We start from the raw sequence: 25271 nt of genomic DNA, 5'->3' as shown, positions 1-25271 counted from the left end.
AGCACCACAAATTTCGTTATATGCAGCTGTGTATAATGACATTAAAAGCTTTTAATTTGATTTAATTTGCCCATGGTCGGTTTGATAGACGCCATGACCCTAACAAGAAGTTGTGTTAAAGCGATTTTTAGACATTTTTATATATCAGCCCCAAGTTTTGAACTGTTTAATTAATCTTACATACAAAATAGTATTTAAATACTTCAAATAGATACATTTCAGTAAAAATATGAGATGACCAACAATATAATCAATAACAATCAATCAATAAAGGTGACTTTCTTTATATTGTTTACATAATTTGGCATATTAGAGCTTGTGCAAGAACACAGGAAGTGTCGAGCTGAAGCTTCCCATTCCAAATCTGTTTTACACTGAGCATTTGCATTCACACATAAGTCAAATGTGTATTTTGAATCATTTTTAAATAACATCATCGGACTCAAAATAGCTGTGCCAAATGTGCCGTTCACAAAAACATGAAAATGAAGCCATGAGAACATCTCCATTGATGCCTTCTGTGCAGACTAGTACTAACACGGTAGCTTTGGCTTCACTCTTAGCAATGAAATAACACAAGCAGTGAAACCAAAGCCAGGCTTCTGTCCAAATCCAACGTGGAAATGACTGGAGGCATTCGCCAAGCAAGGCTTGTCTAGTGATGTATTTTCAACACCATTCACTTCCACATAATAATCCATAAAATAAACAAGTGAGAGCATGTCTGTGTGATTTATTTTGAATGTGGTTACACTAAATGCTGGATAATATGAACAGGTTTGTTGTGAATGGGTTTACACAAAAAAAAAATGTAATACAAATATTGGTGCAGTCCTGCTCATATGATGCTTGAATTGAAAAACAAAATCCTCTTGCACATTTTTAAATCAATTTTATTATTAGAAAAAAGTCCAAGCAAAAATAAAAATATAGTTAAAACCAAACATCAAATAAAGGCACACAACTCTTAATATCAAGTACATATTAGTATTGTAAAGACATTACATAAAAAGTAGATACATATGTACAAAAAGCTATAGATTATAAAATAATACAATTAGATAGTATCTTTGTAACTATTAGTGATAGTACCCCCACAGTATTATTTAGAGACACTGACAGCAATTTGTGTCTACATTATTAATCAACTGCAATTTTCATTTGTTCTTTAATGAATGAATAGTAATTTAAATAATCCTGTTTACTGGTGGTAACTTCAACCTATATAATGCGTTGTCAATCGTATTTTTCATTAATGATCAACGTTGAAAAGGCAGTTTTGTGTGAATTGAGATTAGAAAACAGTTCTATGCAATATTATACGTTGTGGTTTTGATTTTATTATCCACTGCTCTCAAATAATCTGGAAGAAAGAAAGAAATAAGAATTGGCTCGTCAGAATCACAAATAGGCTAAATTATATTCAACAATGCTTTAGTCCACAGTGTCACTATACATACCTGCGGCCGTTTAAACCTCAGTGGACTTGCTGACGTTTGAGTTCTGTAAAATAAATACATAAACCGTCGTGTTTTATATCAACTACACGGACATGGTTACAATATCATGCTGGCGTGCCAACAAATGTGATAAAGGTACATGAATCCCAACACTTTGTTACTACACCTTGGCTTGCTGTGCGACAGCTGCTTGGCTCTGCTTCGATGAGCCACAAGCTCCTGTTGAACTGGGTCTTGCTGTCTCCCTGACAGTGATGGTGGAAGGGCAGGCTGAAGATGTGACCTCAGCCTCCCTTTCCAGAACCGAACTGTGAGCAGAGCAGCTGAGACCACTGACACTTTCTCCTGAAGACTCTGAACTGTCCACTGCACAAAGACAAGACTGATGGTCAAATATTGGACATCTACATAGTGACGTTTTGTCATTTAGGTATAATACTGTATCACTCAATAGACTTTTAACAAAGCACCTGGAACCCCCCCCCCCCCCCCCCCCCATTCTTTGCATTAGCCTGCCAATTATAGTATGGGAAATACTTTTAATGACATCTAACATGTTTGACAAAGAATATGGTACACTTTTTTTATTTATTAATTATACATCTGCCTTTGGCAAAATGGAGATGAAAAGATGAAGTTTGGGAGTAATTTGCTCATTCCCAGCGCACTTTAAACATTCATCTAAAGGAAATATTTTTCATCCAGATATTCAAAATCATCTTGAACCAAATCAAATCATTTTGATGGGAAAAGGCTGTAATTAGTACTAAATGGAAAATTATGTTGCGAAAAAATACATTTTGAATATACCATAGGAGGAAATCGCAAAGACCGTCTGACTAATCGGACGAAATTGTACATATTGATTCATCAGTTTATGGTTGAAATCAACATTTACACAATAGGTTGTGACTCCCACTTTCAGGTTCCATGTCGTCCTGAAGAACCCCCGCTGTTGATAGGTATCCTTCAAAGCCGCTTATGTGCATTTTCCTCTTTGGCCCACAGAAATATGCTGATGGGGGAAGGGAACCCAGTCCTGAAGAGGAGGAGGAGGATGACGTACTCCGTGAAGCAGCAGATTTTGACCGCTCCCCAGGTAGGCCGTTGTGTAGCGCATATGATCCGACAAAGGGCAGGACCTTATTTTCTATGAGGAGCAGGAAAAGCATATCATTTTTTCCTGTATAAAGGTGATTTAAATAAGGTTGCAGGTGAACTTAAAACCCAAGGCCAGATATACCCTGGACTTGTTTTCTGAGAAATGCAAGATACATGCAGACACGCTGCCTATATATTGTAGTAATGAGTAGTAGTTTACCTCTTGCCATCAGTCCACAGTCAACAGCTCTGTCACTGATAGCAGCTTCGCTGGGTTGGATGTCCATGAAGGGCTTGTTTCCAATTCCCATAAAAACTCTCTCCTGCATTCGGACTTCTAGTGACGAAATGGAAGAATGACGTCATAGATGTAACAGTGTGTTTCTGTATTTTTCCGTTAGAATTTTACCCCGATTATGTAGTGCCTGATCCCAGAGGATCCGTTCCAGGTCCTTAGTCCAAGCCTCCTTTACTTCTCGACTGACTGCTTGCAATGTGTATGTGTCCTGGAATTTTCGCTTTCTGAACCAAATCTCAAAGCAAAGGCCGCTGTCGCCAGTATTTTGGGTCATACCAACGTCTGAAGTCTGAACACAAACACCACAGTCTGCATTAGTAATTTCTGGGGTGGGTGCAATGCTTGCTGAAGCTATAAATGCTGCCTTTACAGGGCAATATTTCACAATCTTTAAAAAGGTAGTATTCATGAAGGGAGCAGCACTGTTTCATCTGGCATTGACTGGAAAATAAGTGTTGGTCCTTGAAAACATTGACGTGTATGGAGTGAACATGGTCTAATAAGCCACTAGTTAGGTCTAGCCCTACTTGCAAATAACGCAATGTGCTCAAATTCAGACGTGTTGTTATTGCAGAAATAGCATGCACGGCTAGGTGCACAAAGCTCCAGCTACAAACTTGTTGCATAAGGGGAAGTGGTGTCAACTCACAGGGATTGTCATTTGTTAGTAAAATTCCATGAGATCATTTTTTTTTTCAAATTAGCGAGTGTGTGTACCTTGAATGATTGTTTGTAGACATACGAGTCATTTCCCACGTCTGTCTTCCTTGTCTTGCTAAAGAGGATGAGTTCTTGAAAGAGGAAAATATGACGGCAACATTTTTTCTTCCGAAAGGTAACAGAAAATTCATCCTGGCGAATGAGCTGCCCTTGCTCCTTGAGATTAACCTGCAGGGCAAAGAATGCATTATACTAAATCTCACAGCCGATAGAATTTTTATGCATATTTTGGAATCAAATCCATTTATTCAAAAACAGATGGAATATTTCTTGCAAAAAATGACTTATGATGGGATATGTTAATGACGATCTTGCACGCAACACCTGTGGACCAGATGGAACAAATATGTTCATTTCAAACACTTTCCTCTATCTTGGCCCGTCACAGATTAATGATGATAGATTTATTTTTTTAACTCTATACATCTATAAATTAAATGAAGCTCTAAAATAAAATTCCCATTATTGTGCAATGCCTCTCAACATTTATCAATCCAACTTAAAACATAACTCAGAGGCAACTCTACATGACTATTTGATATGGATGTCTCAAGTAATTTAATACTAATAATTATTTTTGATTTTATTTTGTTTAAGAAATTGTATCCCTATGCAGTGGATAATTGTTCCGTTAGTACTTTCTCTCAATTTGTCAGAAACAATAGGAAACAGATACGCAACGTTTCATTTCTAGTTCAAAACAGTCTTGAAAAAAAAATCATGTTCTTTGTCGTTGTGCCATACTGGAAATTTCTGTGGATACGTCCCAACTTCCCATTGGTGATGAAAAGTCGTTCTTCTTTATATGACAGTAGGTCGAGAGTGAATCAACAATATGACCTCTATAAAGTATTCTACTGGGATCAATGAATTAATAGAATGCCCATGTAGGGTTGTTCTCACATCACATTGGCGGATGGCATCCATTGCAAGCAGATTGTTGCCATGTCTGAGCTGGAAATGAACAACCTCCAAGGCAGCTTTGAGTTCAGACAGCTCTCTGGCTTGTGCTGGCGTACACTCTCCCATCAGGTCTTGGAGCAGAAGACTGTACTTGCTGATCCGCTGAACTGGTTTCAATAAGTAAGACCACAGGTCCATTTTGTCTCTGAGATCCAGCTGCTTTTGCTGGTGGACAAGGACACAAGAGAAAGCTTGGAAAAAAAAGGATCGCTGGGGATCATGTTCAACAAGCAAGTGATCTGTCCATGTCACTGATTGGAGCAGCTGATGTCCGACATTAGGTGGAATTGAAGAATCCATTAAAGACTGGGAAAATTTTAAAAGATTATGTAGACACTGCATTTGTTCAAACCAAAAGTTTGTTATAGGGGTTATGGTTTGCAACTAAGAGTTTTTAAAACATATTATGCAATTTGAAATCTACAAACTTTAGTGAAGCTAGAACAAACAATATGCATCGACAATAATAAAACTGTTAAAATAAATACCACTCATAGTGTTGGCGATGTCGGACGTTCTCACTTGCACTATAAGTGATTTTGTAATTAACTTTCCATATAGTTGGCTATTAAAGAATCAATGTATTCTTGTCTATGATCTATATAAATACTTTCATCAAATGAAAAATGGCTTTAGATAAGAGTATCAGAGTTTTGGGGCGGAATAGCAATTACACCATTTGAAGAATCACTATTCCTAACAGTACTTGAAATATGCTATGCTTGCGTGCAAGTTAGCAGAATGTAAGCTGAGACGGAGACCATTATATAAAGTCAACAACTTTTATCTCCAACTGCACAAGTTATAAACTGTGTGGGACAGAAGGACAGATAGGAATTCAGAGCAAAATGCAATTTACCTTGAAGAAATTCTTTCCATGATTGATGAGAAGACTATCAGACTGCGGTTTGTTCTTGCTGTAAAGGGCATATAAAGTAAAGTTTTCTCTCTAAAAAGGGAGAAAAAGGGGAGAAGTACCATGAGATAAAAGCATTATCACTCTTCCACTGTGCCACACTGACACATTACTTGATGTATTTTATGACATTCTGCTATTTTATGATAGCACCTTTTTGTCGCATTTTTTTCCCATTTCAACTGTAGTTTAGGTTCTTTAAAAAAAAATACATGCAGCAAAGTATTGCTATCATTCTTTCCTTATATCACCTACATGTCGTAGGAAGCAGCGTCCCACCCTGAAGGGTTCATTCACACAGTTCTCCAGCTCACTCAGGAAATAATGGCGGTGGAAGTCATGCAGTTTTTCAAGGTTACCAAAGATGACTCCCTTCTGGCCTCTGAGGTCCTGCGGAACGTCGCTCCTCTCTAACTCGGGGAAATAATATTCTCGTACATAGCCCAGAGCCTTAACGTATTCTTTCTCTGTGGCCAGAAGTTCCTCGATGATCTTACGCAGTTTCCTGAAAATAAAATGTTTTTTACTGTAACCTATAGAGCTCCGTTTTCTGCCAAACAAAAGCAATCATAGCTTTTATTTCCTGATTTTTCATTTCAATCCAAGGTAAGAGTGGAACTTACAAAGCATTACTTTCATTGTTGTCTGCTGAGATGAGTAATATCCTTGTTACATCTTCAGAGCTTTGAGTTGGGGCAGTTTGTTGTTTGGTGGGGCATTCCTCATCGCCCTTTCTTGATTTGAAGCTCGGAGTTGCAACGCGGCAAGTAGGCAGATTTGGGCAAATCACTGAGTTATGTTCCAATCGTTTCTTATTGCTATGAGACAGTGGCTGTCTTGGATTAAAATCTGAGAAACCAAAGGCAAATTGAGTGCTTATATATGATCCCTCACTGAGGGAACGACCCAGGGCTTGATGTCCTGTAATTCCAGTTTCCCCTGGTACTGCCCTTCTCAGGTCGACTTCACTAGAGTGTCCTCTTGCTTTCATTTTTGAGTCAATATGAATGAGGACATTTCGTGAACCCGTGGGAGTTTCTCCATTTCTTAGTGGGGTTAATTTCACAGCTTGTGGTTCTCTTTTTTCATTGTTTTTCAAGGATGCAGCTGCAGTGTGTTGGATTTCAACTTCAGGAAAATAAACTACAGCCTTTTGAGAGGTTTGTTCTGAGGTCAAGGAGCATACATCCTCCCTGATTTCTGTCTTATTCTCCATTCCTCCAGCTTCCCTTGGAGTTCTTAGGGCTGTGGTCTGTTGGCTCTGCTTCTTATCTCTGCATGCCTTCTTCTTCTGCATCCTTTCAAGATGCTGCCGTACTTGTTGGCATAGCACCCAAGCCGCATACCACACGCTCATCGCCCCCGAGGACCCTGACCTTAAAGAACAGGCCTTAGATTTCAATGCCTGGAAATGTCGGGTTGAAAATTCATCACCTAATCTCTCTTTATACATCTGTAGTGTGCTGAGATTGACCTCAGTCAAGTAACACCCATGCTCTAGCTGCTCTAAAAAAATACTACATTCCTTGGCCACAACAGTTGCCTACACAGAGAGAGAGAGAGAAGAGCATTAGTAGACTTTATATTAACTCAAATCATTCAGAATCAACCTAAAAGATAGATAGGAAAAGGTACCTGATCACAGAAGCGGTGCACTTTTGTAAGTGTATCCACATCTTTGTGCGTCTGCTCCACGCGTGACATGAAATCATCTACATTGCACTTGAAGGTGTTGAGCAGCATCTGAAAAACATCTGTGACTGGATTGGATATAGCGGTACCCACGTTTTTTTCTGCTTCAGTCACTAGAGTCGATGCGTATTGTTGTTTTTCCTGGAAAAGAGGGTACAGCAAGTTTTTTTTCCACTTCTCATCTCAGTTACCCTCAGCATCCTTATAAGGAAATTTCTACCTTTGCTTGAAGGAAGAATTTGTCAAACTCCTGCAACAAGTCTTCAATGCACACGTCATTTTTGGTAAAGTCCTTCAGTCTACGTTCACCTTCATCACTGAACCACATAGAAGACTGCAGAAAGAAGGACTAAATGAGTGTACGGAAATAATGCATTGTTGATACTTCAACACACTATACAAACAGAACAGGCAGTACCTCTTTAATTTTTGCATCCAAGTCCCTAATCACAAAAAGGAGTTCCAATTGCTGAAGTGATTCATTTGATCTCATCACCAACATGTGCAACTTCTCTTCCACCTCGTTGTACATTTGCGTCACTGATTCCAAAGAATCTCTGCGTGAGTGAACACACATTCATTTTTTGCGTATTCATGAAAAGACAAATATACAAAGTATTAGGGTTCCACAAAGAAGGTTTGAAAGATGCACTTTTGGGCCTATTCCCTCAGGGGTCACCACAGTAAAACAGTCGATCCGCATTACATTTTGATATTACAAGACTAAACTTCTTTCTAATAATTGTACAACGTCAAGCTTCAGATTAAAGTTGTAAAATTACACAACTTTACATATTTTCGTTATATGTATGGACGCAGCTATATTACGGTTTTACATAACAGATGCCTTGTACAGATGTATTCTCATAGATGATGTTGTTCTAGGACCAAATTATGAATCCATAATCAGACGGAAAATCAATTATGACATCAAACATTGTTCATTAAAAAACACAAAACAGTGGAGACAAAACATGGTACCTGTAGTCTTCAGAATGTGGAAAGCGGAACTCTTCTCTCCTCATCCTAGCCAACACTGCACCACCCTCTCTCTGTAACATAACCAATCGAGCATCTCCTAGCACTTCTTTCATCAAATCCCTCTGTTCCTGAATGCACTGACGTACTTCCTGCATCAGTAAAAACATTTGGTTGTGAGGACACATAAAAAAACAGCAAACCCACAGTTTGACAGCATATTATGTGTATATCTATTTTCACCTCAGCTGTGTCCATGATGCTGCTCTCATTCACTTTAGTAATAGCTCTCTGCAACAAACTGTCAGCCTCTTTCAAGTCAGAAACGAAAGAAACCAATCTCTGAAATGGAATACAATTCACAATTATTGGAAGTGAGGATAGATTCAGTTCATGAGAACATTGAGTATATTTATATCTAGAATGCTATGTCATCAGCTCATTTACAGAAATGACGGTCCCTACTGTCTTTTTTCCGAACATGGAACTATTCCACATTTAAAGGGAATGTGAGGCCCTCCCTTGAATGTTGACAGATTAAATTGGTGTGTTCATGTCAACAGGAAGGCAAACCAGCCACTTTCAAATGTGCCTGTTCATACGTGACTGCAAAATAAGCAACACTCAGTCCAAAACGTGTCCTCGGTCAGTTTTAGATAGGAACTGCTTACAAAAGTAGAACCCCTGAAAATTTAAGTCCTCCACCCTAAAGGCTCACTTCCTCCTCCATCATTCATCTCCTCTGCTTTCCAATGTATGCCTCCACTCTTCTTTGACTGCTTATCACTATACCATCTGACAATATCACAGCCTTTGATAATTCCAGACTAAGTTTTGAAATTACTGTTGGTTAAGGTCATTACAAAGCTTTCCTGTTGAGTGGCCCTGCACATGTTCATATGGGTAACAGAGAGACCATTGCAAGAATGTGAAAAGAAAACACAACCCAGTACTGTATCCTATCTGCACAGCAGCCCATCTCATTAATCAATACCCGACAGAGGGTTATGTATTTACATTTGTGTCATCTACAATTCGTCTAGTGAATCAATTGTTTTTGGCATATTATTTTAACTTGAAGCGGTCTAATTATAATATATCCAAGTAAAAACATGAGGAACACAGGCTTACGTGCTAACTTCTGTCACATGTTAGAAGGGTATTGGGTAAAAATTCTTGTCCCTTTGCTTGCGATTAGCTGGCCACCGATTCGGGGAGTCCCCGCCTGGTGCCCAAAGTTAGCTCGGATAAGCTCCAGCACCCCACGCGGCCCTTGTGAAGATAAGCGGTTCAGAAATTGAATGAATTTGAATTGAATGCTCGTCTCTCTTCGCTCAAATAACAGCCTTTATATATATCAAAAAAACTTTTAGGTGGGCTCCCCCTTGTGAAGTCCAAGGGTATGTCCTGTCGTCTTTTGTATGCCTCTCAATGACTCTGCTGAGGACTGTAGAGTTGTTTGTATTACCTGATGGAACTGCAGCCATTCTGTATGACTGTAGGTGAAGGTTCCTCCCAACTCACAGGTCAACTGGGAAGCATCCAATGTCTTGTGAAGGACCTTCATAGACATTACCAAGTCCATCTAACATAAAGCAACAAAAGTATGCAAAAGGGCACAGTAGCAATGATTCTACTCCGTGACCAACTTTGGCATTTCTTACCTGCAGACCAGGCTGCTTTTCAGGCCGTGGAGCTGTGTCTTTATCCACCAGCACTACAATACTGTGGACAGCATGAAGTGCTTGCTCCTGTTGTCAACAGAAAAGACGTGTCTGAATGTGTGCAATTTCTAAATACAATTTGTTCCCCTGCCATTATTTTATGAATTAATACAATGAATGGACTACACATTAAAATGGATTTGCCATGTATTGTCAGGCTGTGGACAATCCTCAATCCTTCTTAGCATACAATACTGTGCAATTAAAATGTCTTATTTGTGGTTTTAAGTCACAAATGGTGGATCCTCTACTGTTTTATGAAATCTTTCACTTTTCAATCCAATCTATTGACTCTTTTTAACATATAAGTGATTCATATTTGTTATATATATGTTATATATATTTGTTATTTCAACCTGCGCCATGAGTAGTGCTTTGTAAAGGTGAGGTGGAGGAGACTTCTTCCTGGAATCTACCACCAAAGTCATTCCCAGCTCCCGAACATCTTTCCTAGCAAAATGATGAGATCACATAAAGGCACGTTCAAACATGTCTGCTTTATAACAGATCTCTCTGTTAGAGAGCAGCCTTTGACCAAATCGGTAATTGTCTTTTTATCATCACATCTCTATTTGACACAGACATCATAATAGCCTGGATGGTCTTGAATAGTCAAACACGCGTCAGGCATCTGTGCTAATTCCAACATGGGGCTGCATACCAGAGAGTTGACAGCCATCCTGGCTACATACTATAAGTAGTGGAAGAGGAGAAGTTCAATTGGTTCTTAAAACTTCAATGGCTTTGTGAGTGCCCACCGAAACATAAAACACTGTTGAAGTGTCAGCAAAGTATACACAGCACTCACTTGTCAACGAGCTGGAAATGGCAACATAAATAGCATATGCTTTTCCATTTTTTTCTCATTTATTCATTTATTTTTTAATGATTGTACTTTAGAATTCTCCACATATCAAAGTGCACTGTAGATACTTAAAATATTTGCATTGTACTGCTCTCCTGCGGCCATAATAGTTACTGCATAATCATAAAATTGGTGTTTATCAATTTTGTGCATTTCCACCACCAGTGGTAGAATAAAAAAAAAATAGTAGTAATACACCATATGAAACTATAAAAAAAAAAGGTTGTGACGACAGTACACACTTTGATTTCCCTCTTTTAGCAGTCAAGTGCTTTACCAAATACTTAACTCTAGTACTATATACTGTATATTAAATACACATTTTATCCACAAATGGAGGACTATGTTCACACCAAATATCTCCTGGACCTCCAGGGTAATTTTTACCGGGTCTAGCCCGTCCTCAAATATATTTTGTTAGTTGCTTGTTGATCGATTTTGATAGTTTTGTTAGTTGTTTTGTTGTTGTTGTTTTTTTGTAGGCTAGGCATGCATACACACTGCTCCTTTAAGTTCATACTATGATAATTTATACTGTACTTGGGGATGGAGTGGAGATAAAGTAACAACTCGCAGAGATTCTGTGCTGACAGAGAAGGTGAATTCCAGTCCTTGTCACAATGAACTTCCACTACTGCCCGACCAGTCTTGTCTCGGCTGCCTGGGGGTGAATAAATGGAAACAGGATTATTGAATAGCAAAGTCCCAACATAACATTTCAATTAAGGATATTTCAGAAAGTTCAGTTATAAATATCAGGCTCCGTTAATGGGAACCAGTTCATCTTTTGTTGGTCACAACTTAATGCCAAGTACCTGGTAAACAAATAATAGCCAGTTTGAGCAATTCGGCGATGCTTTTGTCCATGGGACTTTGATGAGCATGAGATGGCATACAGCTGGCCGATGAGAGCTGAGGGGAGGATTTGTCTTCTGTCTTTGAGTTCTGGAGACCGAGATGCAGTCCATTTGAAGTGGAGGGGCAATCATCCCCGCTTGGCTGGAGGTCTGTCAGTAAACACAAGCTTGTAGTGTTTAATTCCCCACCACTCATACTTAACCCAAAATTTTACAATCGATCATCAGTCCAGGTTTTGACAGTTTCTCATTGGGCAAAAAGGAAATGATTTAATATGAATTACAACACTATCAGCTTTTCCATCTTAATAATACTCATCATACAGTAAGGGACGACCCTTGATAGCCTTTTTTAAACAACTCCAGATCCCCCCGTTTCCATGTCACTGGACGACTGAGAATATGCACACCTTCTCAGCTGTGTTTAAAGCTTCCTAAATGTTCACAGGTCCACTGTAACTAAACACTACAGAGGCCAAGCTACTAAGCCAGCCTTTGATTTTTAGAAAAATCTTAATTGGTCTCTATTCTGAGCCAACAAATGCTTTCTATGCTTTCTGCCTTTGCTGCTTTAATAGCCCGTGACATACTTATCTTCGACCAAGATCTTGCTCTTTCTTAAGGAGCAAGGGATCACGTAGGCCGGTGGGTGCACAGGGCATATTTTTCATTGATGTTATCACGCACGATAAACTACAGGGCATCAATCTATCAGCTTTCATTCATTCATGAGCATAACCCAGCTAACTATGCACAGAAGGCGGGCTAAACCCTGAGTTTGTTTCCAGCCAACATGAGGCAGACGTGCGAAGCACTCCATCACTGTGACGCTCCATCAAAATGTCTTCATTTAAATGGGGCATAGATGACTATTTCCTGTAATCTTGGCGGTGTAAATGTAGTTGCTGCATTGCCAAAAGAAAGAAAGATCCATTGGGTATATTATTCATCTTTAAACTGCCTTTACAAAGAGCCTTAATGACGTGTGACTTAAATGAAGCGCAGAGTATAATGGTATTATCCCCAAATGTTCTAGAACTTTTCCAGTGTTTACAAAGACAACATGCAAAACTGTTAAGGTCACCATTTGAAAAGGGAATCTGAAGGCCTTACCTTTTTTGTGGGATTTCAGTTTTTCCAGCTTTGGTGTTATTTGTTCCAGCAGTTGAGTTTTCTTGCACTGCATCATGCTGCTAATTGTCTCGGGGCAAATGTCACTGTGGCTTCTGTTATTTTGTTTGTAGAAAAGGGGACTTCCTTTAGGGGTGTCAGATACAGTTGACAGAGACCGACACATGGATTTTTGTTTGCTTGACGATTTCATGACATTCATTTTCTGATTTGGCATCCTGTCCAGATCATCACATGCATCCAAAAGAAAACCATCTCTCTCCATGTGCTCAGCATGAGAAATAATTTTGTTAAGAACTTTGTCACTGTAACTCACACCAGGGGATGAATTCACAATAAGTGGTGATTCCTTTAGAATGTCCTCTGATTTATTGCTTGTGGACACATTTTTGTGGCTAGAGCCAAATGTTTGAGTTTTGGGTTCACTGCAGTCTTTGTTTTGGCAGAAATCATGGTGTAACATTGTGGTATTTGAGTGGTTACAAAACTGCCCAAGGTCATTGTTTTGGTCCAAGTCTTCACAAAGGCTAACCTCCTCTAGTGCTGTTAGGAGGTCAATACCACCTTTTTCGAAAGGGACGGGGTTTCTCAGTGCTGCTAGGTAGGATTCCCTGTACCTGAATTTGATATCTTCTTCTAGGGGGTCTTCCCCTAGCTTCCCCTGACTGCATGGCACACAAGGCTCCTCTGCATACCGAAAGGTGTGTCCGCAGAAAACATTGCTCACCAGGGGTGCGCATGCTGGTGGTCTGACTGGTTCAACCAAGACCGAATTTGGTGGTTTTAACTGGCCCCCATGTTTCGCCACAAAATCCTTCCCTTTAGCAACATCCACCAAGTCCACATAATCACCTTCAATTTCTGGATAGTGGTGGGTATCCCAAGTGTTTGGGGACACCCAACCCACAGGTTTAACTAAAGATTTAGAATAAGATTTGGGGAGTCTTTTATAATGTTCTAATTTGACCAGTTTGGAAGAACTATCCGCAGTTCTTAGAGACGCCGACACCCTATCTTTTAACGGAAGAACCCGAGCCTCCAATGGCAAAGTGGATGCGCCGTAAGTGTTGTGAAATGATGTAGATTTTGGCTCAGGAGGAACTTCTCGATGAGTGGTTATAACCTTAGGCTTGTCCAAAAACTCTGGAATGGCTACCTCTGCCCACGGCAACTTAATTACTCCTTGATCAGTACTAAGTATGCAACGAGATAGAGGAGCCCCTTGGCGTCCATTATTGATGTCTCTCAGCCAGTCTTCAGTGAAAATGCATGGGTAGGAAGTCTCAGGGATCGGGATCTCCTCCACTTCCCGGCATCCGGCTTCCAGGAGGCTTTTGATGACGACACGAGCTGCCTGATCACCAAAGGGCTCTACTTGGAGATAAAAGTCTCCAGGACGCAGCAGCAAAGGGTTCACAGGTGCTAACTGGATGACTGTTTTGTCATGAAGACAGAGAGGCCAACCCTCACAGCGGAAAACCACATCTGAGTATCCAGCCTGAAAATGTAAAAGCAGAGATTGAAGTATTTTCGCTTATTATGATTATTTGACATTCTGAAGAGCATCATCTTCCCATTTAAGTCCAAAGATGTAGTTTGTGAATGGCCGTCATTGAATGAGTATTTTTGTTCTTTTTTTGGATGGAGACATGGCATATGCATTACTTACACATGCTGCCTGTTGTACACTTTCCAACAGGTGTTTGGAAGGAATGAGGAAATCCACAAGACACTGTAAGGTATCGCCATGGTAACGTTCTTCAATGATGCGGAAGAGCTGGCTGATGACGATGGGCGCTGTGACCTCAAAAGGTGGGTAGAGGGTTGACAGGGCACTCTGTATAGACGAGTCCAGAGATTCTGGGTTCTGCACAATTTAATTGAATAGTTTTATTGTCATTATACAAGTATAATGAGATTACGTTCAACAACTGTCTCCATTAAATTAAACAAAGATACAAACTAAGAGTAAAGAGGAAACACATTGCAAATTTTACCAGCTATTAGATGAAAGCGATCAGAAGTTGAGAACTGAGCTAAAGTTTAACAGTATCTCACTGAAACAGTATTGTTCAAGTTACTCGTTATTTATTCGTCAAATTCGTGTTGACATTTGAAATAATGTAGTGCAGTTGGTTATAATAGCTTTCATGAATCTGAAGGTCTGTTAAAGAAGGTACAGAAATGGATTAGCCTTGTCCTTGCACTCGCGTTGTTAGATTTTCCACTACACTACACAGCCTCTTGCCTCTGTGTGCATAGTTCAAAACGGGTCCCTTTTATGACCGTGGTAACCTTGACGTTCTAAACTCAGACTATCTATTAAATAAACTAAATGAATTTGCAATTATTTGTAATACACACATATAATAATATTATATTATATTAATTACTCTCAATTTCCTTGTTAAAACAGAATCAAAGAACGTTACTTTTACTAACTTTTTGGACGGGAAACACACTTCTTTGGTCTTCTCTCAACCAGATCTCAGCCCAATATGTTTTTTTTAATGCTCCTCCCATGAAAAAGGTCTTAACTGAATATTTACCATCTGGATATGTAAAACATTTTGGTATATGAAACAATCCAGCGAGTGCACTAGGTTAGTAATTAAGGTAACCCTGACCCTAAATCAACTGCACGGGTTCCAGCTCATTCCACTAAGGTAAGCTATGAAATATATGATAGCTGGCTCGTCTCAACGCATATTGTGGCTCACATCTGCTAATTCAACAGAGGTAAACACAAAACACAAGGGCAAATACAGTATATCTGCCATCCTTCACATTTAGTGTAAACATATCAAGAACAACTAATCAACCAACTACTCCACTTTTGGACTTAAAATTCATCTTCCTAACTAATTGCAGCAGCATGTCTGCTATTCATATGACTAGTTCACAGAGCCCTACTGTGTTAATCTCCCAGGCCCACAAAGAAACCTGTTTTCAGCCCCTTCTTCATTTAGGCTGACAGGCACACCAAGACCAGGGCTTGACCCAGAGTAAACACACTGCAGCAGCTTCAAAGACCGCACACTGGGTCTGATGCTGGTGTGGCCAGTATATTTGTGGTGCAATAGGGACTGAAGTCATAGCAGTTTTTCATTTAATAACACTGGAAAGTATTTTAATGTACTTATGTATGTTGTTGTTGTTTTTAAACATTTGATCTGTTCCGGTTTAGTATCTCTTTATATAGTCAATGCGCTAAGAAGAAAAGAATGTTTCCTTTTTTTTGTGCACATCTGTAACAATAGATTATCTAAAGAAGAACAAAATACCACAGAGTGACTCTTGCGCTGTAATGCATCACAGCTGCTTTGTGCTCTACTGAATGTGTCAGAGCCTGCTATCAAATCTTTTTAAGTTTTGAAGTGGCTTGATATATTTGATTTCTCAGTGAAGAGATTTCTATTCCTTTAAACTTTTGTTCGGCACTTCTCGCATCACCAGTGTAAATTAATTCATCATATCAGTAATGAATCAAAACTCAATCACCACTCAGCTGCAGTATCCTTTTGAACAATAAATACAATTCAGTTAAATTCCTAGAAAAGCTTCTTTTTAGTTGATCTTTATTCATTTCAGACATCAAACCTTCAAAAAAGGCGTTTAAAATGTGGCATGTTTCAGGCATAGTGGAGCTCTGTGGGTGGTTTGGCCAGTGATATTTACAAGCATCACTATAGAAAGAGGCACAGAGTATTATTAAGCAGTTTTTCCACTGAGCAGTCAGTCCTATGTAGGGTGGGTGGGATAGTATAACATTTGGGAGCATTTCTATCACTCTGTTGTGAATAGTACACTTGAAACATTGATTACATGATTGCAACCTACATGACTCGTACCAGACCACTTGGTGGTAACCTATCACGCATCTTAAGATTTTGTAGAGGCATCTTACTCAATCCAGCCAGCTAAGAGAGTTGCTTTGATTTGTCAAACCAGGCATAATCCAATTTATTGAGAGGTTCTGCCTGGAACATCTGTTAGAGTGCTATTTTGAAGGAATTTTGACACTTGTATCCAGTAGAACTTTAGTGAAGAAACTGACCCAAGCTATGAGGACCATGCCTTTAAAAAGTCACTCAAACATTCAATAACACAGTTAAAAGCCCATCATATAAAGTGAGGTTGTCAACCTAGACATATATTTCTATTGCCGTTATGCATAACATGGAATGTATAAAATTCAAGTAAAAACAATGGTTACTACTTCAAACATGAGTTATTTTTGTTGTTCTGGAATGTAACCTAAAGACTATAGTACATTCCTGCTTGTGCATTTTACTGCCACTATGTAGCATTTCCATCTGCTATTTCAGGTGAAATTTATTTTGTCTAATATGGCTTTGTCTACCCATCTTCCTAGCTAGTTACCTGCCCCCCAGGTAGATATCCCTTCCTACCTACCTACCTACCTACCTACCTACCTACCTAGGTAAACAATATTTCTGTTGCCGATTACAATTCACCCTCAAATTACTACTTCGAAATTGTGTTTCACCTCAAGTTATACAAGCATTGACAGAAACAGTTCTCCAAATGCACCCAAAAAGTGCATCCTGTTTAATTTACTTTTGGCTGAAAAAACAAAACAGTGGCCACTTCTCACAGTTTCACTCCTACAAACATTCAATGGTGACTCATATCACAGCCTTTTATCTTGTTTGAGTAGACTGCAGGATTGGGAAGCCACATTCTACAGCTGCCTCATTATATTTAGCTTTAAAAATGGATGTACTCGTCCCCAGTAAAGTTTATTCTCTATCACGATTTAACATACACATTGTTTTACTTACAAATAGTATATTTTCTTTTTTATTTTCTTTATTGATTTATTCATATGCCGCAGGAATGTGTGTCTTGAGAACTTTACTGGAGTTGAATAATACATATGCTCCAACAAAAATGGTTTGAGGTCATCAAGGACATCTAGAATTCATACTTGAGGCACACTGGATGATGTCAATTATGGGAAACAATAAGAATTTTAAGTGCAATACATAGTCTAGCAGAAACATTTATGTTATTTGCATTAAAGGCCACACCTCTCTTTGTTTTGTCTGCCATTTAAGACCCACCTTGGGCTATAGCTGCTTTTGTTTCTTTGTATTGCCTCTGGCTTTGGTTCAAACAAGCGGATTTGAGCCCTAGTAGAAACAAGTAGTAGTCACGATTTGTAGTGCTGTCTCTCTCTGCCATTAACCATAAACAAGACAAAAGGTTAAAAGTATACTGGGCGCACTGTGATTGTAGGGATTAACTAAATGGACACAAGCTCTTAGGAGTCACAACGTATTTGTAGACCTCATCACCTTCCACAAAAAAAAAAAATAGGAAAGAAAGTGACTTCCAGGCAAATGTTAGCAACACAAACACTGACTTGTGATGTATCCTGCATGTATAGACAAGCCAGCACATCCAGGGGACGTATATGAAAACAGCAAACCAGCCGTTACAATAGACACTGACAGTTTGACAACAGAGTGCTGATGTGATGGACACCTGGGCATGTTTGCATGATAGGCAAGAACTGAATAATGTCAAAAAGGAGAAAGAAATGCATGCAATGTCAAGAAAGTAGAGAATTAGGACAGAGGTACTACAATGGCTTAAAGGCTTAAAAATGGCTCTACCTTTATAAAACAAGTTGATAGTACCATATCAGTACTCCTATCTATCATTGGTCCTGGGTCATGACTTTGATTCCATAATTCAGTTGCAGCTACTTGACACAAATAATTCATTTGTTATCCCTATTGTTGCTCACTTTGACGAACAGAAATACTTTTATGACAGACAAGATTCATTTTTTTGTTAGATTTACACAACATTGTTTGGGGACATTTTTCCTGTGTTCTGATACACGTCATCGCACTGTTAAGAGAAACATAGCACCTGCATGGAATCAAATACGCAGAGATAGGAATCAGGTCTCTTCCAAATGTGTGGGAAAAAATCGACTATGCATTTCATTATTTTCCACGTAGAGTAAGAGGTCTTTAAATATTAGGAAATGAACACAACTTGTGTGTTTTAACTCCACTCTCAGATGTAGTTTGACTGACTTGAATTTAATTGACTTGGACATCAGATATTATATTCTACGACTTTGCCTTTATCAAAAAATCTTTGGTTGCTTGCTCAATATGTTTTGCTTCATTGTCCATCTGTATTATTAAGCAACATCCAATGAATTTGGACACATTTGGCTGATTATGAGCAAAAAAATAAATATTTCACAAGACACAGGGAACCCATTTATTGCCAGCCATAAATGCCTACACAATGGAACTACCACCACCATGGTTCCCGGATGAGGTGGTATAATATCACAATTCTGTTGAATAATAAGGTGAATCAAGTTCACAGCAATGGGATATGTTAAGTAAATATGTTTTATGAGATATGAGTTTAATCTGATTATTTTTATTTATTTTGTAAATTTCATTTTTTTCCAGAAAATATAGAGCTTTTATAAACCAAAACAATAAATCATGTCATTCTAGCCCACCTCACATAATTCTATACACATGGAACTAGGAATCCCATGTTAGTCTGCCTCCTCCACTCATTCTTTGTCTGAATAGAAGGGAGTCACAGTTGTCTTTGTGTGCGATCCATTCTTGTTAACATCAGCTGACAGACACTCTATTCAGAGATGACATTTTAAGTCCATTTAAACGATAAAAAGCCCATCTAAGACTGGGTGGCCTGCATTGCTTCTGTTCCCTCAAATTTGAAAAACAAAGAAAATCCCCCTTTTTGTTAAGGTATGGTTAAGATTCCTATCTGTTTATTTTTTACGTGTGTGCAGACATCTCCACGGATTAGGTGAAATTTATTTCAAAATCGTGGGTGTATCAAGGAACACTAAATGTTATTCCATAAAAATGTGACGACATCCCTGCGTGTTAAAATAATTTGGCTAAACCATCCCTTAGTAATCAATGTGTAAATTTGTTTAAAAATGAATAAAATTACCGGGTGGCCCGGCGGGTCAAGTGGTTAGCGCGTCGGCCTCACAATTCTGGGGTCCTGGGTTCAAATCCGTCTCGGTCCACCTGTGTGGAGTTTGCGTGTTCTCCGGGGCTTGCGTGGGTTTTCTCTGGGTACCGCGATTTCCTCACGTTCTAAAAACATTCACGGTTGGCTGATTGGACAGTCGAAATTGCCCCTAGCCCCTGCCTATGGCCCGAACTCAGCTGGGATAGGCTCCAGCACCCCCCGCGACCGCAACGAAGATAAAGCGGTTAAGAAAATGAATGAATGAATGGATAAAATGAGCAAGCGGTGACGGCTATACTTATTTATTTAGGGGCTTGCCAGCCTGGGATTTTTTTTAACATGTAAATAATGTGCTTTGACTCCGTAATGGTTGGAAAAACCTAACGAGAGAAATTAAATAAACATTTCAACGATTGCTCAAAAAAGCTACACGATACTGGCATATATCCAATTATAGGAAGCCACCCAGCCAACAGGAAGAGAAAATGCAAGAAATCAAACAATGATAGCATATGATCAAATTCAAAGGGAGGAGTCAGTCAACCCTTTTCCTTTACTAGTGCCACTATATGAACCTCCATAAAGATGATAAAATTCTTTAGCTCTTTAAATGCACTGCAAGAGTTTGAAAACTAACTTTAAACATTGGGGGAAGGGCCCACTCCTTGAAATCCAGCTGCACACATATCTTCTATTCATTCAGCAATGGCTCTGTTTTGAAAACACAGTGCATGGCACTTGACCCACTTTTGTGAAACAGAGACAATAAACACAGTTAAATTATTACCCACAGCTCCGAAAAAGGTTTGCTTACACTGGTTGAAATGAAAAAATGAAATCGGCTAGTTCGCTTGCGTAAGGTACATTTGTCCTTCAAGCAGATGTTTTTTTTTTTGGTAGATATGTCAGTAGGAATTTGGCAGAAATCAAAGTGGCAAGGAAGTATGATTTTGCTTCCAGGTAGAACTCATAATTTAAAGTGAAGAAGTGATGATGTGTTCTTGGCAAGGAAGCAAGCTCCTGATGGCCTTCACTTGGCCACTCATGGAAATGAACACTGACAAAGAAGGCATTAGACTCCATTAGACTACATTAGAAGTGTATGTAAATTAGACGAGCAAGGCCTGATTTACTTGCACTGTGCACAGGTTTCGAAGGATATCGGATTTCTTGTTCTTTTCCTCAAATTTAAGATAGTTTCGGTCCTGGGAGCCACTGTATTATATTCTAACTAATTTTGTAGACTTTGTAAACATTCATGTTGGTTCTACATGTGATTAGCTGGCATCCAGTCCAAGGCACAGATCACTTTACATATAGTATATCAAGACTCATATTCCCAATTTACCAAGTGACAACTGCACTTTCACGCTGCTTTTTATTCATCAAACCTGCATACTATATTGTAGAGAATGAGTCAAGTCCATTCATTATCTTAATAAGGAGAATATTTTGTTTACTTGTATATTTGTATATTCTGTGCAATGCCAGGGTGACCCGGTGACGTGAGTGGTTAGCACAGTTCTGGGGTTCTGGGTTCGAATCCAGGTCATGCCCATCTGTGTGGAGTTTGCATGTTCTCCTTGGGCCTGCGTGGGTTTCCTCCGGGTACTCCGGTTTCCTCCCACATTCCAAAGACATGCACGGTAGGCTGATTGGACACTTTAAATTGCCTCTAGGTATGGATGTGAGAGTGCATGGTTGTCCGTCTCCTTGTGCCCTGCGATTGGCTGGCCACTGATTCAGGGTGTCCCCCGCCTCAGGCCCGGAGTCAGCTGGGATAGGCTCCAGCACCCCCGCGACCCTAATGAGGATAAAGCGGTTCAGAAAATGAGATAAGATGAGGTGTGCAGTGCCACCTGCGAATGAGCCTCAAAAGGAAAACAAAAATTTAGGAGTTCAAACCCCATGACTTCCTGGAATTTCAACCACTTGGAACAAGTGATTTTCAAGTTTGGGGATTCCTTTTTACAATGGAAGCAACCTGCCTTACGGTTGAATATATTTTCAAATAACAGAAATAAACTTTGGTTTTAATTTGCAGCATGTTTGTACAATAGGAGATCGGTCCTGTGCGGCATGAACTGTTGAACTGTGAAGCCGCCAAGGCATTTATACTCCCAAAACTCCCTCCACTCACTCACTGAGGAATTTGGCCCGTCCGCATGAATCGAAGCCTTTTAAAAAAGTGAAGGACTTGCGGAAGCTTAACAACTGTGCCTGTGCCGCTCTCTTTGTCAGTGTTCTCACACTCCAGCAGCTTGAGATGCTGCGGACTGCCGATGGGAACCAGTCCCACCAAGTGTGCTCAGGACAATAAAAAGTTTTTTAGTCATTCAACACGGGACATCCATTTTATGTGTAGCAATATACGCAGATACTTCCCTTGGGTGGGCCTGTCTTGTAATTAGACACTAAAGACGGAACCTGATTAAAGTTGCAAACACACTTGACTTAGACAAAGAGGCAAACATGCCCACAGGAGACACTCACGCTGTCTTCCACTAGGTCATTGGAGTATTGGAATTTGTGAAGCAGATCATAACAATGACAAAAAAGGACAAATGTTTGCATTTACCATCTTCACAGAAGCTTCTCCACTACCAGGCAGCAACTTTGATTAAAATCCTCCGCAGAGACGCTCCCTGAGATCTGTGCTGAGAGACTTGCCATGTTTCCTGCAATAGCAGAAAGGCTGTCATCTGTTCAAATCTGCCCACATGACAGTCCCACTGCAAAAGTGACAAAAGCCCCGTGGTTTCGTCATAGAGTTTAGCACCCAAGCAATGAGAGGAAGAAAAACAAAAACCCCAGTCTCAAGTCTCCTTGTTCATGTCTCTCTGGCTTCTCTGAGTGTTGTGAGCAAGCTGGGGGTGAACTGGGGAGAGAAAGAGGGAGGCAGAGAGAGATTGTTAGAGGGGGAGGAGAAAAGCTTTCCCTTTTGGAGGAAATCCCCCTGGAGGCTTTTCAGTTTCTTCCCTCTCACACACAAACGCACCACGTTCACACAATCCATGCTGGTTTTATCACACACCCAAACACACCCTTAGCTGAGACATAATATCACCCAAGAGAAACAACCGACTCTGCACAAACACTGATGGTATGCACGTTTCTATGCAGAGGATGGATTTGTCCTGCGTTGAAGCACGGGTCCGCGCAGATGTCTACGCACTTCATGAGGGAGCAAGCACCCCTTATATTTGGCCCCTTTCATTCTAATTTAAACAGCCGCAGCTTTAAGACGAATGAGGGTGACTGTCTGCTTCAGGCTTTCTCATTTCCTTCCTTTAGTGATTGTCTTCAAGCGGACAGTCCAGCCTTTATAATCAAAGAGGAGACACAAGAGGGGCTTCCTGGCCTGAGGCAGTAAGCTAACCACTTTACATTTGACCTGAGGAATGTGCTGGTGCACCCTCCAGAAGTCTTCCTTTAAACATCTGGACTTGGAAGACCGTGCAGTGTTTGTAAGAAATGTCAACCTGCATCATATTCTCAAACGGAAAGATTGATAGGCCTTGACTTATTTTTCTCGGCTAACTGCCAGAAAATTAATGCGATTGGGGACCTTTAAAAAGCCTTGAACTGTTGATTCTTTTAGAGCGCTGGAATGTTCCGTGAATATTTTGGTTTTGAGGTCTAATGCGTTTAATTGAGCAGGTACGAGACTGGAGAAGTTGGAGATCAAGCCTCACTCATGTCTTTCTGGTTCTCACAGGGTCTTTGGAATTTCTCACATGGATGTAAAGCTAGGCCAATATCCGTTCTTCCTGAGACCATCAAATCCTGTGGGAAAAGTATCTATCTCATGTGAGTTTCATTTTGACATACTGTGGACAGAGAGATACAGTTCATGTGTCGACCTGTATTATAATAAAGCACTAATATAATGTCACTGTTGCTCGCTTAACTCCAATACAAGTTGTCGGGAAAATGTCAGACAAGGGATAAACTATTAAGTATTAAATTTAAAAGTTCAGGTTCACCTCCCAGTCTGGTGAAGAATTATATTTTTTCAATAAAATATATACCGTATATTAATCTTTTGTGCAGTATATATTAGGGCAGTTTATTTCAATGCCTTTTACGATGAATTCATGCAGTTAAGGAATTCCAAATCTTTATTTTATAGGATGTCTCCTGCCAACAGGAAGGCAAAATATTTCAAAAATAATTAATTATTTCTTTTTTTCACCTATGCATGCTCATACCGTTTTATACTAAGCTGTCAAAGCAGGTTACGAAAAAATTATATTGCTTATCCATGTGATGCGACGCTACTGAAACCCATTCCAGCTAACTTTTTGCCAGCCAATCGCAGCAAGTATTCACATGTGAGGACAATTTAGAAACCTCAAATGGATGCTTTTAAAATGTGAGAGAAAACTGAAGAACCCCCCCAAAAAACCACGCAAATCCTGCAGTGAGCCCTTTTCTTCAAATTTCATCCATTTGTGTTATTTCCATTGTTTTAGTCAGTTCTATTCAAAATCAAAAGCCTTTATTGTCATCATACACAGCTGTGTATAACAAAACTGGTTATTTTATATTGTGTTATGGGTGAATATTGTGTGCTGACAGAAACATTTCTTTTTGTTTTAAGCTTAGTGTTTTATTCTGTTGTATACAGGGAAATGATGATTCCAGTCATTCCTCGTGTTTCTTATTGTCCTTTTTGTTTCAAGTTTCGTGTTGGCATAAACAATTTTCCTCTACTTTCCATTCATTGACATATGGTGTGCTTAAAATTAAATCCTAATATTTATTTATTTATTTGTTGTGCAACTGTTTGCGCTGCAACACAACTTAAAAAACAAAAACAAATGTTCTTGTCAAACCACCTGTTTGAAATTACAGCATTGTAAAAACTGTTGAAACACTAGCTGTAATATCACCCCGACATAAATGCGGATTTAACAAAAAAAAATTATTACTCTTGCAATGTGTTTAGTTTCACTCATTGTCAAGGTCTCAGGCCATCGACTCTGCTTGTCCACCAGTATTGTGACAGCAAAATGATGAAAAGTTGTCCACAGCAGGCCCTCTCTCTATTTTGATCCCTTTTTCATGGAAACCAGATGGGCTGTCCATCTAAACCAACAAGAGATGGTGGAAGAGGTGGGAGGGCAGCGACTCTGTGTCTTGTGACTCAGTGATTGTGGAGACTTGATACGGCACACACACAAAAATGCAGACATAAACACGCATATGTAGACACACGCAGAAAAGCCGAGTGAACCAGACAGGGGAATGTACACAAAGATAGAGAGCGAAACTTCGAGACGTACAGCCGAAGCCAGGAAGTTTGAAGAACACACCCAAGTGGCTTCATTAAGCAGATGTATAAACATGCTCTGCAGTTTCTTGAACAATGTGCAGACATAAACATGTACTGTACAACACGCAATGGCAAATAAACCCCTCAGCCACAGACGTCCCCCAGCCCCCCTCCTCCATCTCCATCCATGAGGGAGCACACAGAACCCCTTTGGCGATTGACTTCAAACCACCAGTGAATCACGTAACCTCTTGTGCACTGCTGATTCTACAAA

At 39.6% G+C, this 25271-nt stretch overlaps 1 protein-coding gene and 1 long non-coding RNA gene across 3 annotated transcripts; one reads left to right on the top strand and one right to left on the bottom strand.

Annotated features, from left to right (window-relative positions):
* Positions 1 to 855: 855 nt before the first annotated feature.
* Positions 856 to 22568, bottom strand: quob (quattro b). Of its 2 annotated transcripts, none has more exons than XM_077602451.1 (24): positions 22298 to 22568; positions 14375 to 14572; positions 12688 to 14203; positions 11533 to 11724; positions 11258 to 11378; positions 10209 to 10302; positions 9793 to 9879; positions 9597 to 9713; positions 8372 to 8470; positions 8132 to 8280; positions 7569 to 7707; positions 7371 to 7484; positions 7094 to 7291; positions 6082 to 7001; positions 5714 to 5963; positions 5402 to 5491; positions 4483 to 4707; positions 3577 to 3747; positions 2971 to 3148; positions 2782 to 2898; positions 2359 to 2610; positions 1625 to 1826; positions 1461 to 1503; positions 856 to 1363 (listed from the first exon to the last, which is right to left on the bottom strand). In XM_077602451.1, exons 1-24 carry the CDS (start codon positions 22298 to 22300, stop codon positions 1355 to 1357), a joined length of 5484 nt encoding a protein of 1827 aa, XP_077458577.1. In that variant the 5' UTR covers positions 22301 to 22568; the 3' UTR covers positions 856 to 1354. The 2 variants fall into 2 exon arrangements, with proteins under 2 accessions (XP_077458577.1, XP_077458578.1); XM_077602452.1 differs by having other exon boundaries at positions 2380 to 2610.
* LOC144075448 (uncharacterized) lies at positions 2418 to 23580 on the top strand. Its single transcript, XR_013300559.1, has 3 exons — positions 2418 to 2559; positions 14405 to 14517; positions 23438 to 23580. It is a non-coding gene; the product is annotated as an uncharacterized LOC144075448 (long non-coding RNA).
* Positions 23581 to 25271: the final 1691 nt, after the last annotated feature.

Source organism: Stigmatopora argus, chromosome 6 (assembly GCF_051989625.1).
Source record: "Stigmatopora argus isolate UIUO_Sarg chromosome 6, RoL_Sarg_1.0, whole genome shotgun sequence".
NCBI lineage: Eukaryota > Metazoa > Chordata > Actinopteri > Syngnathiformes > Syngnathidae > Stigmatopora > Stigmatopora argus.
Note: the sequence above shows the minus strand (reverse complement) of the source record. Positions and strands in the feature narration are given on the sequence as shown.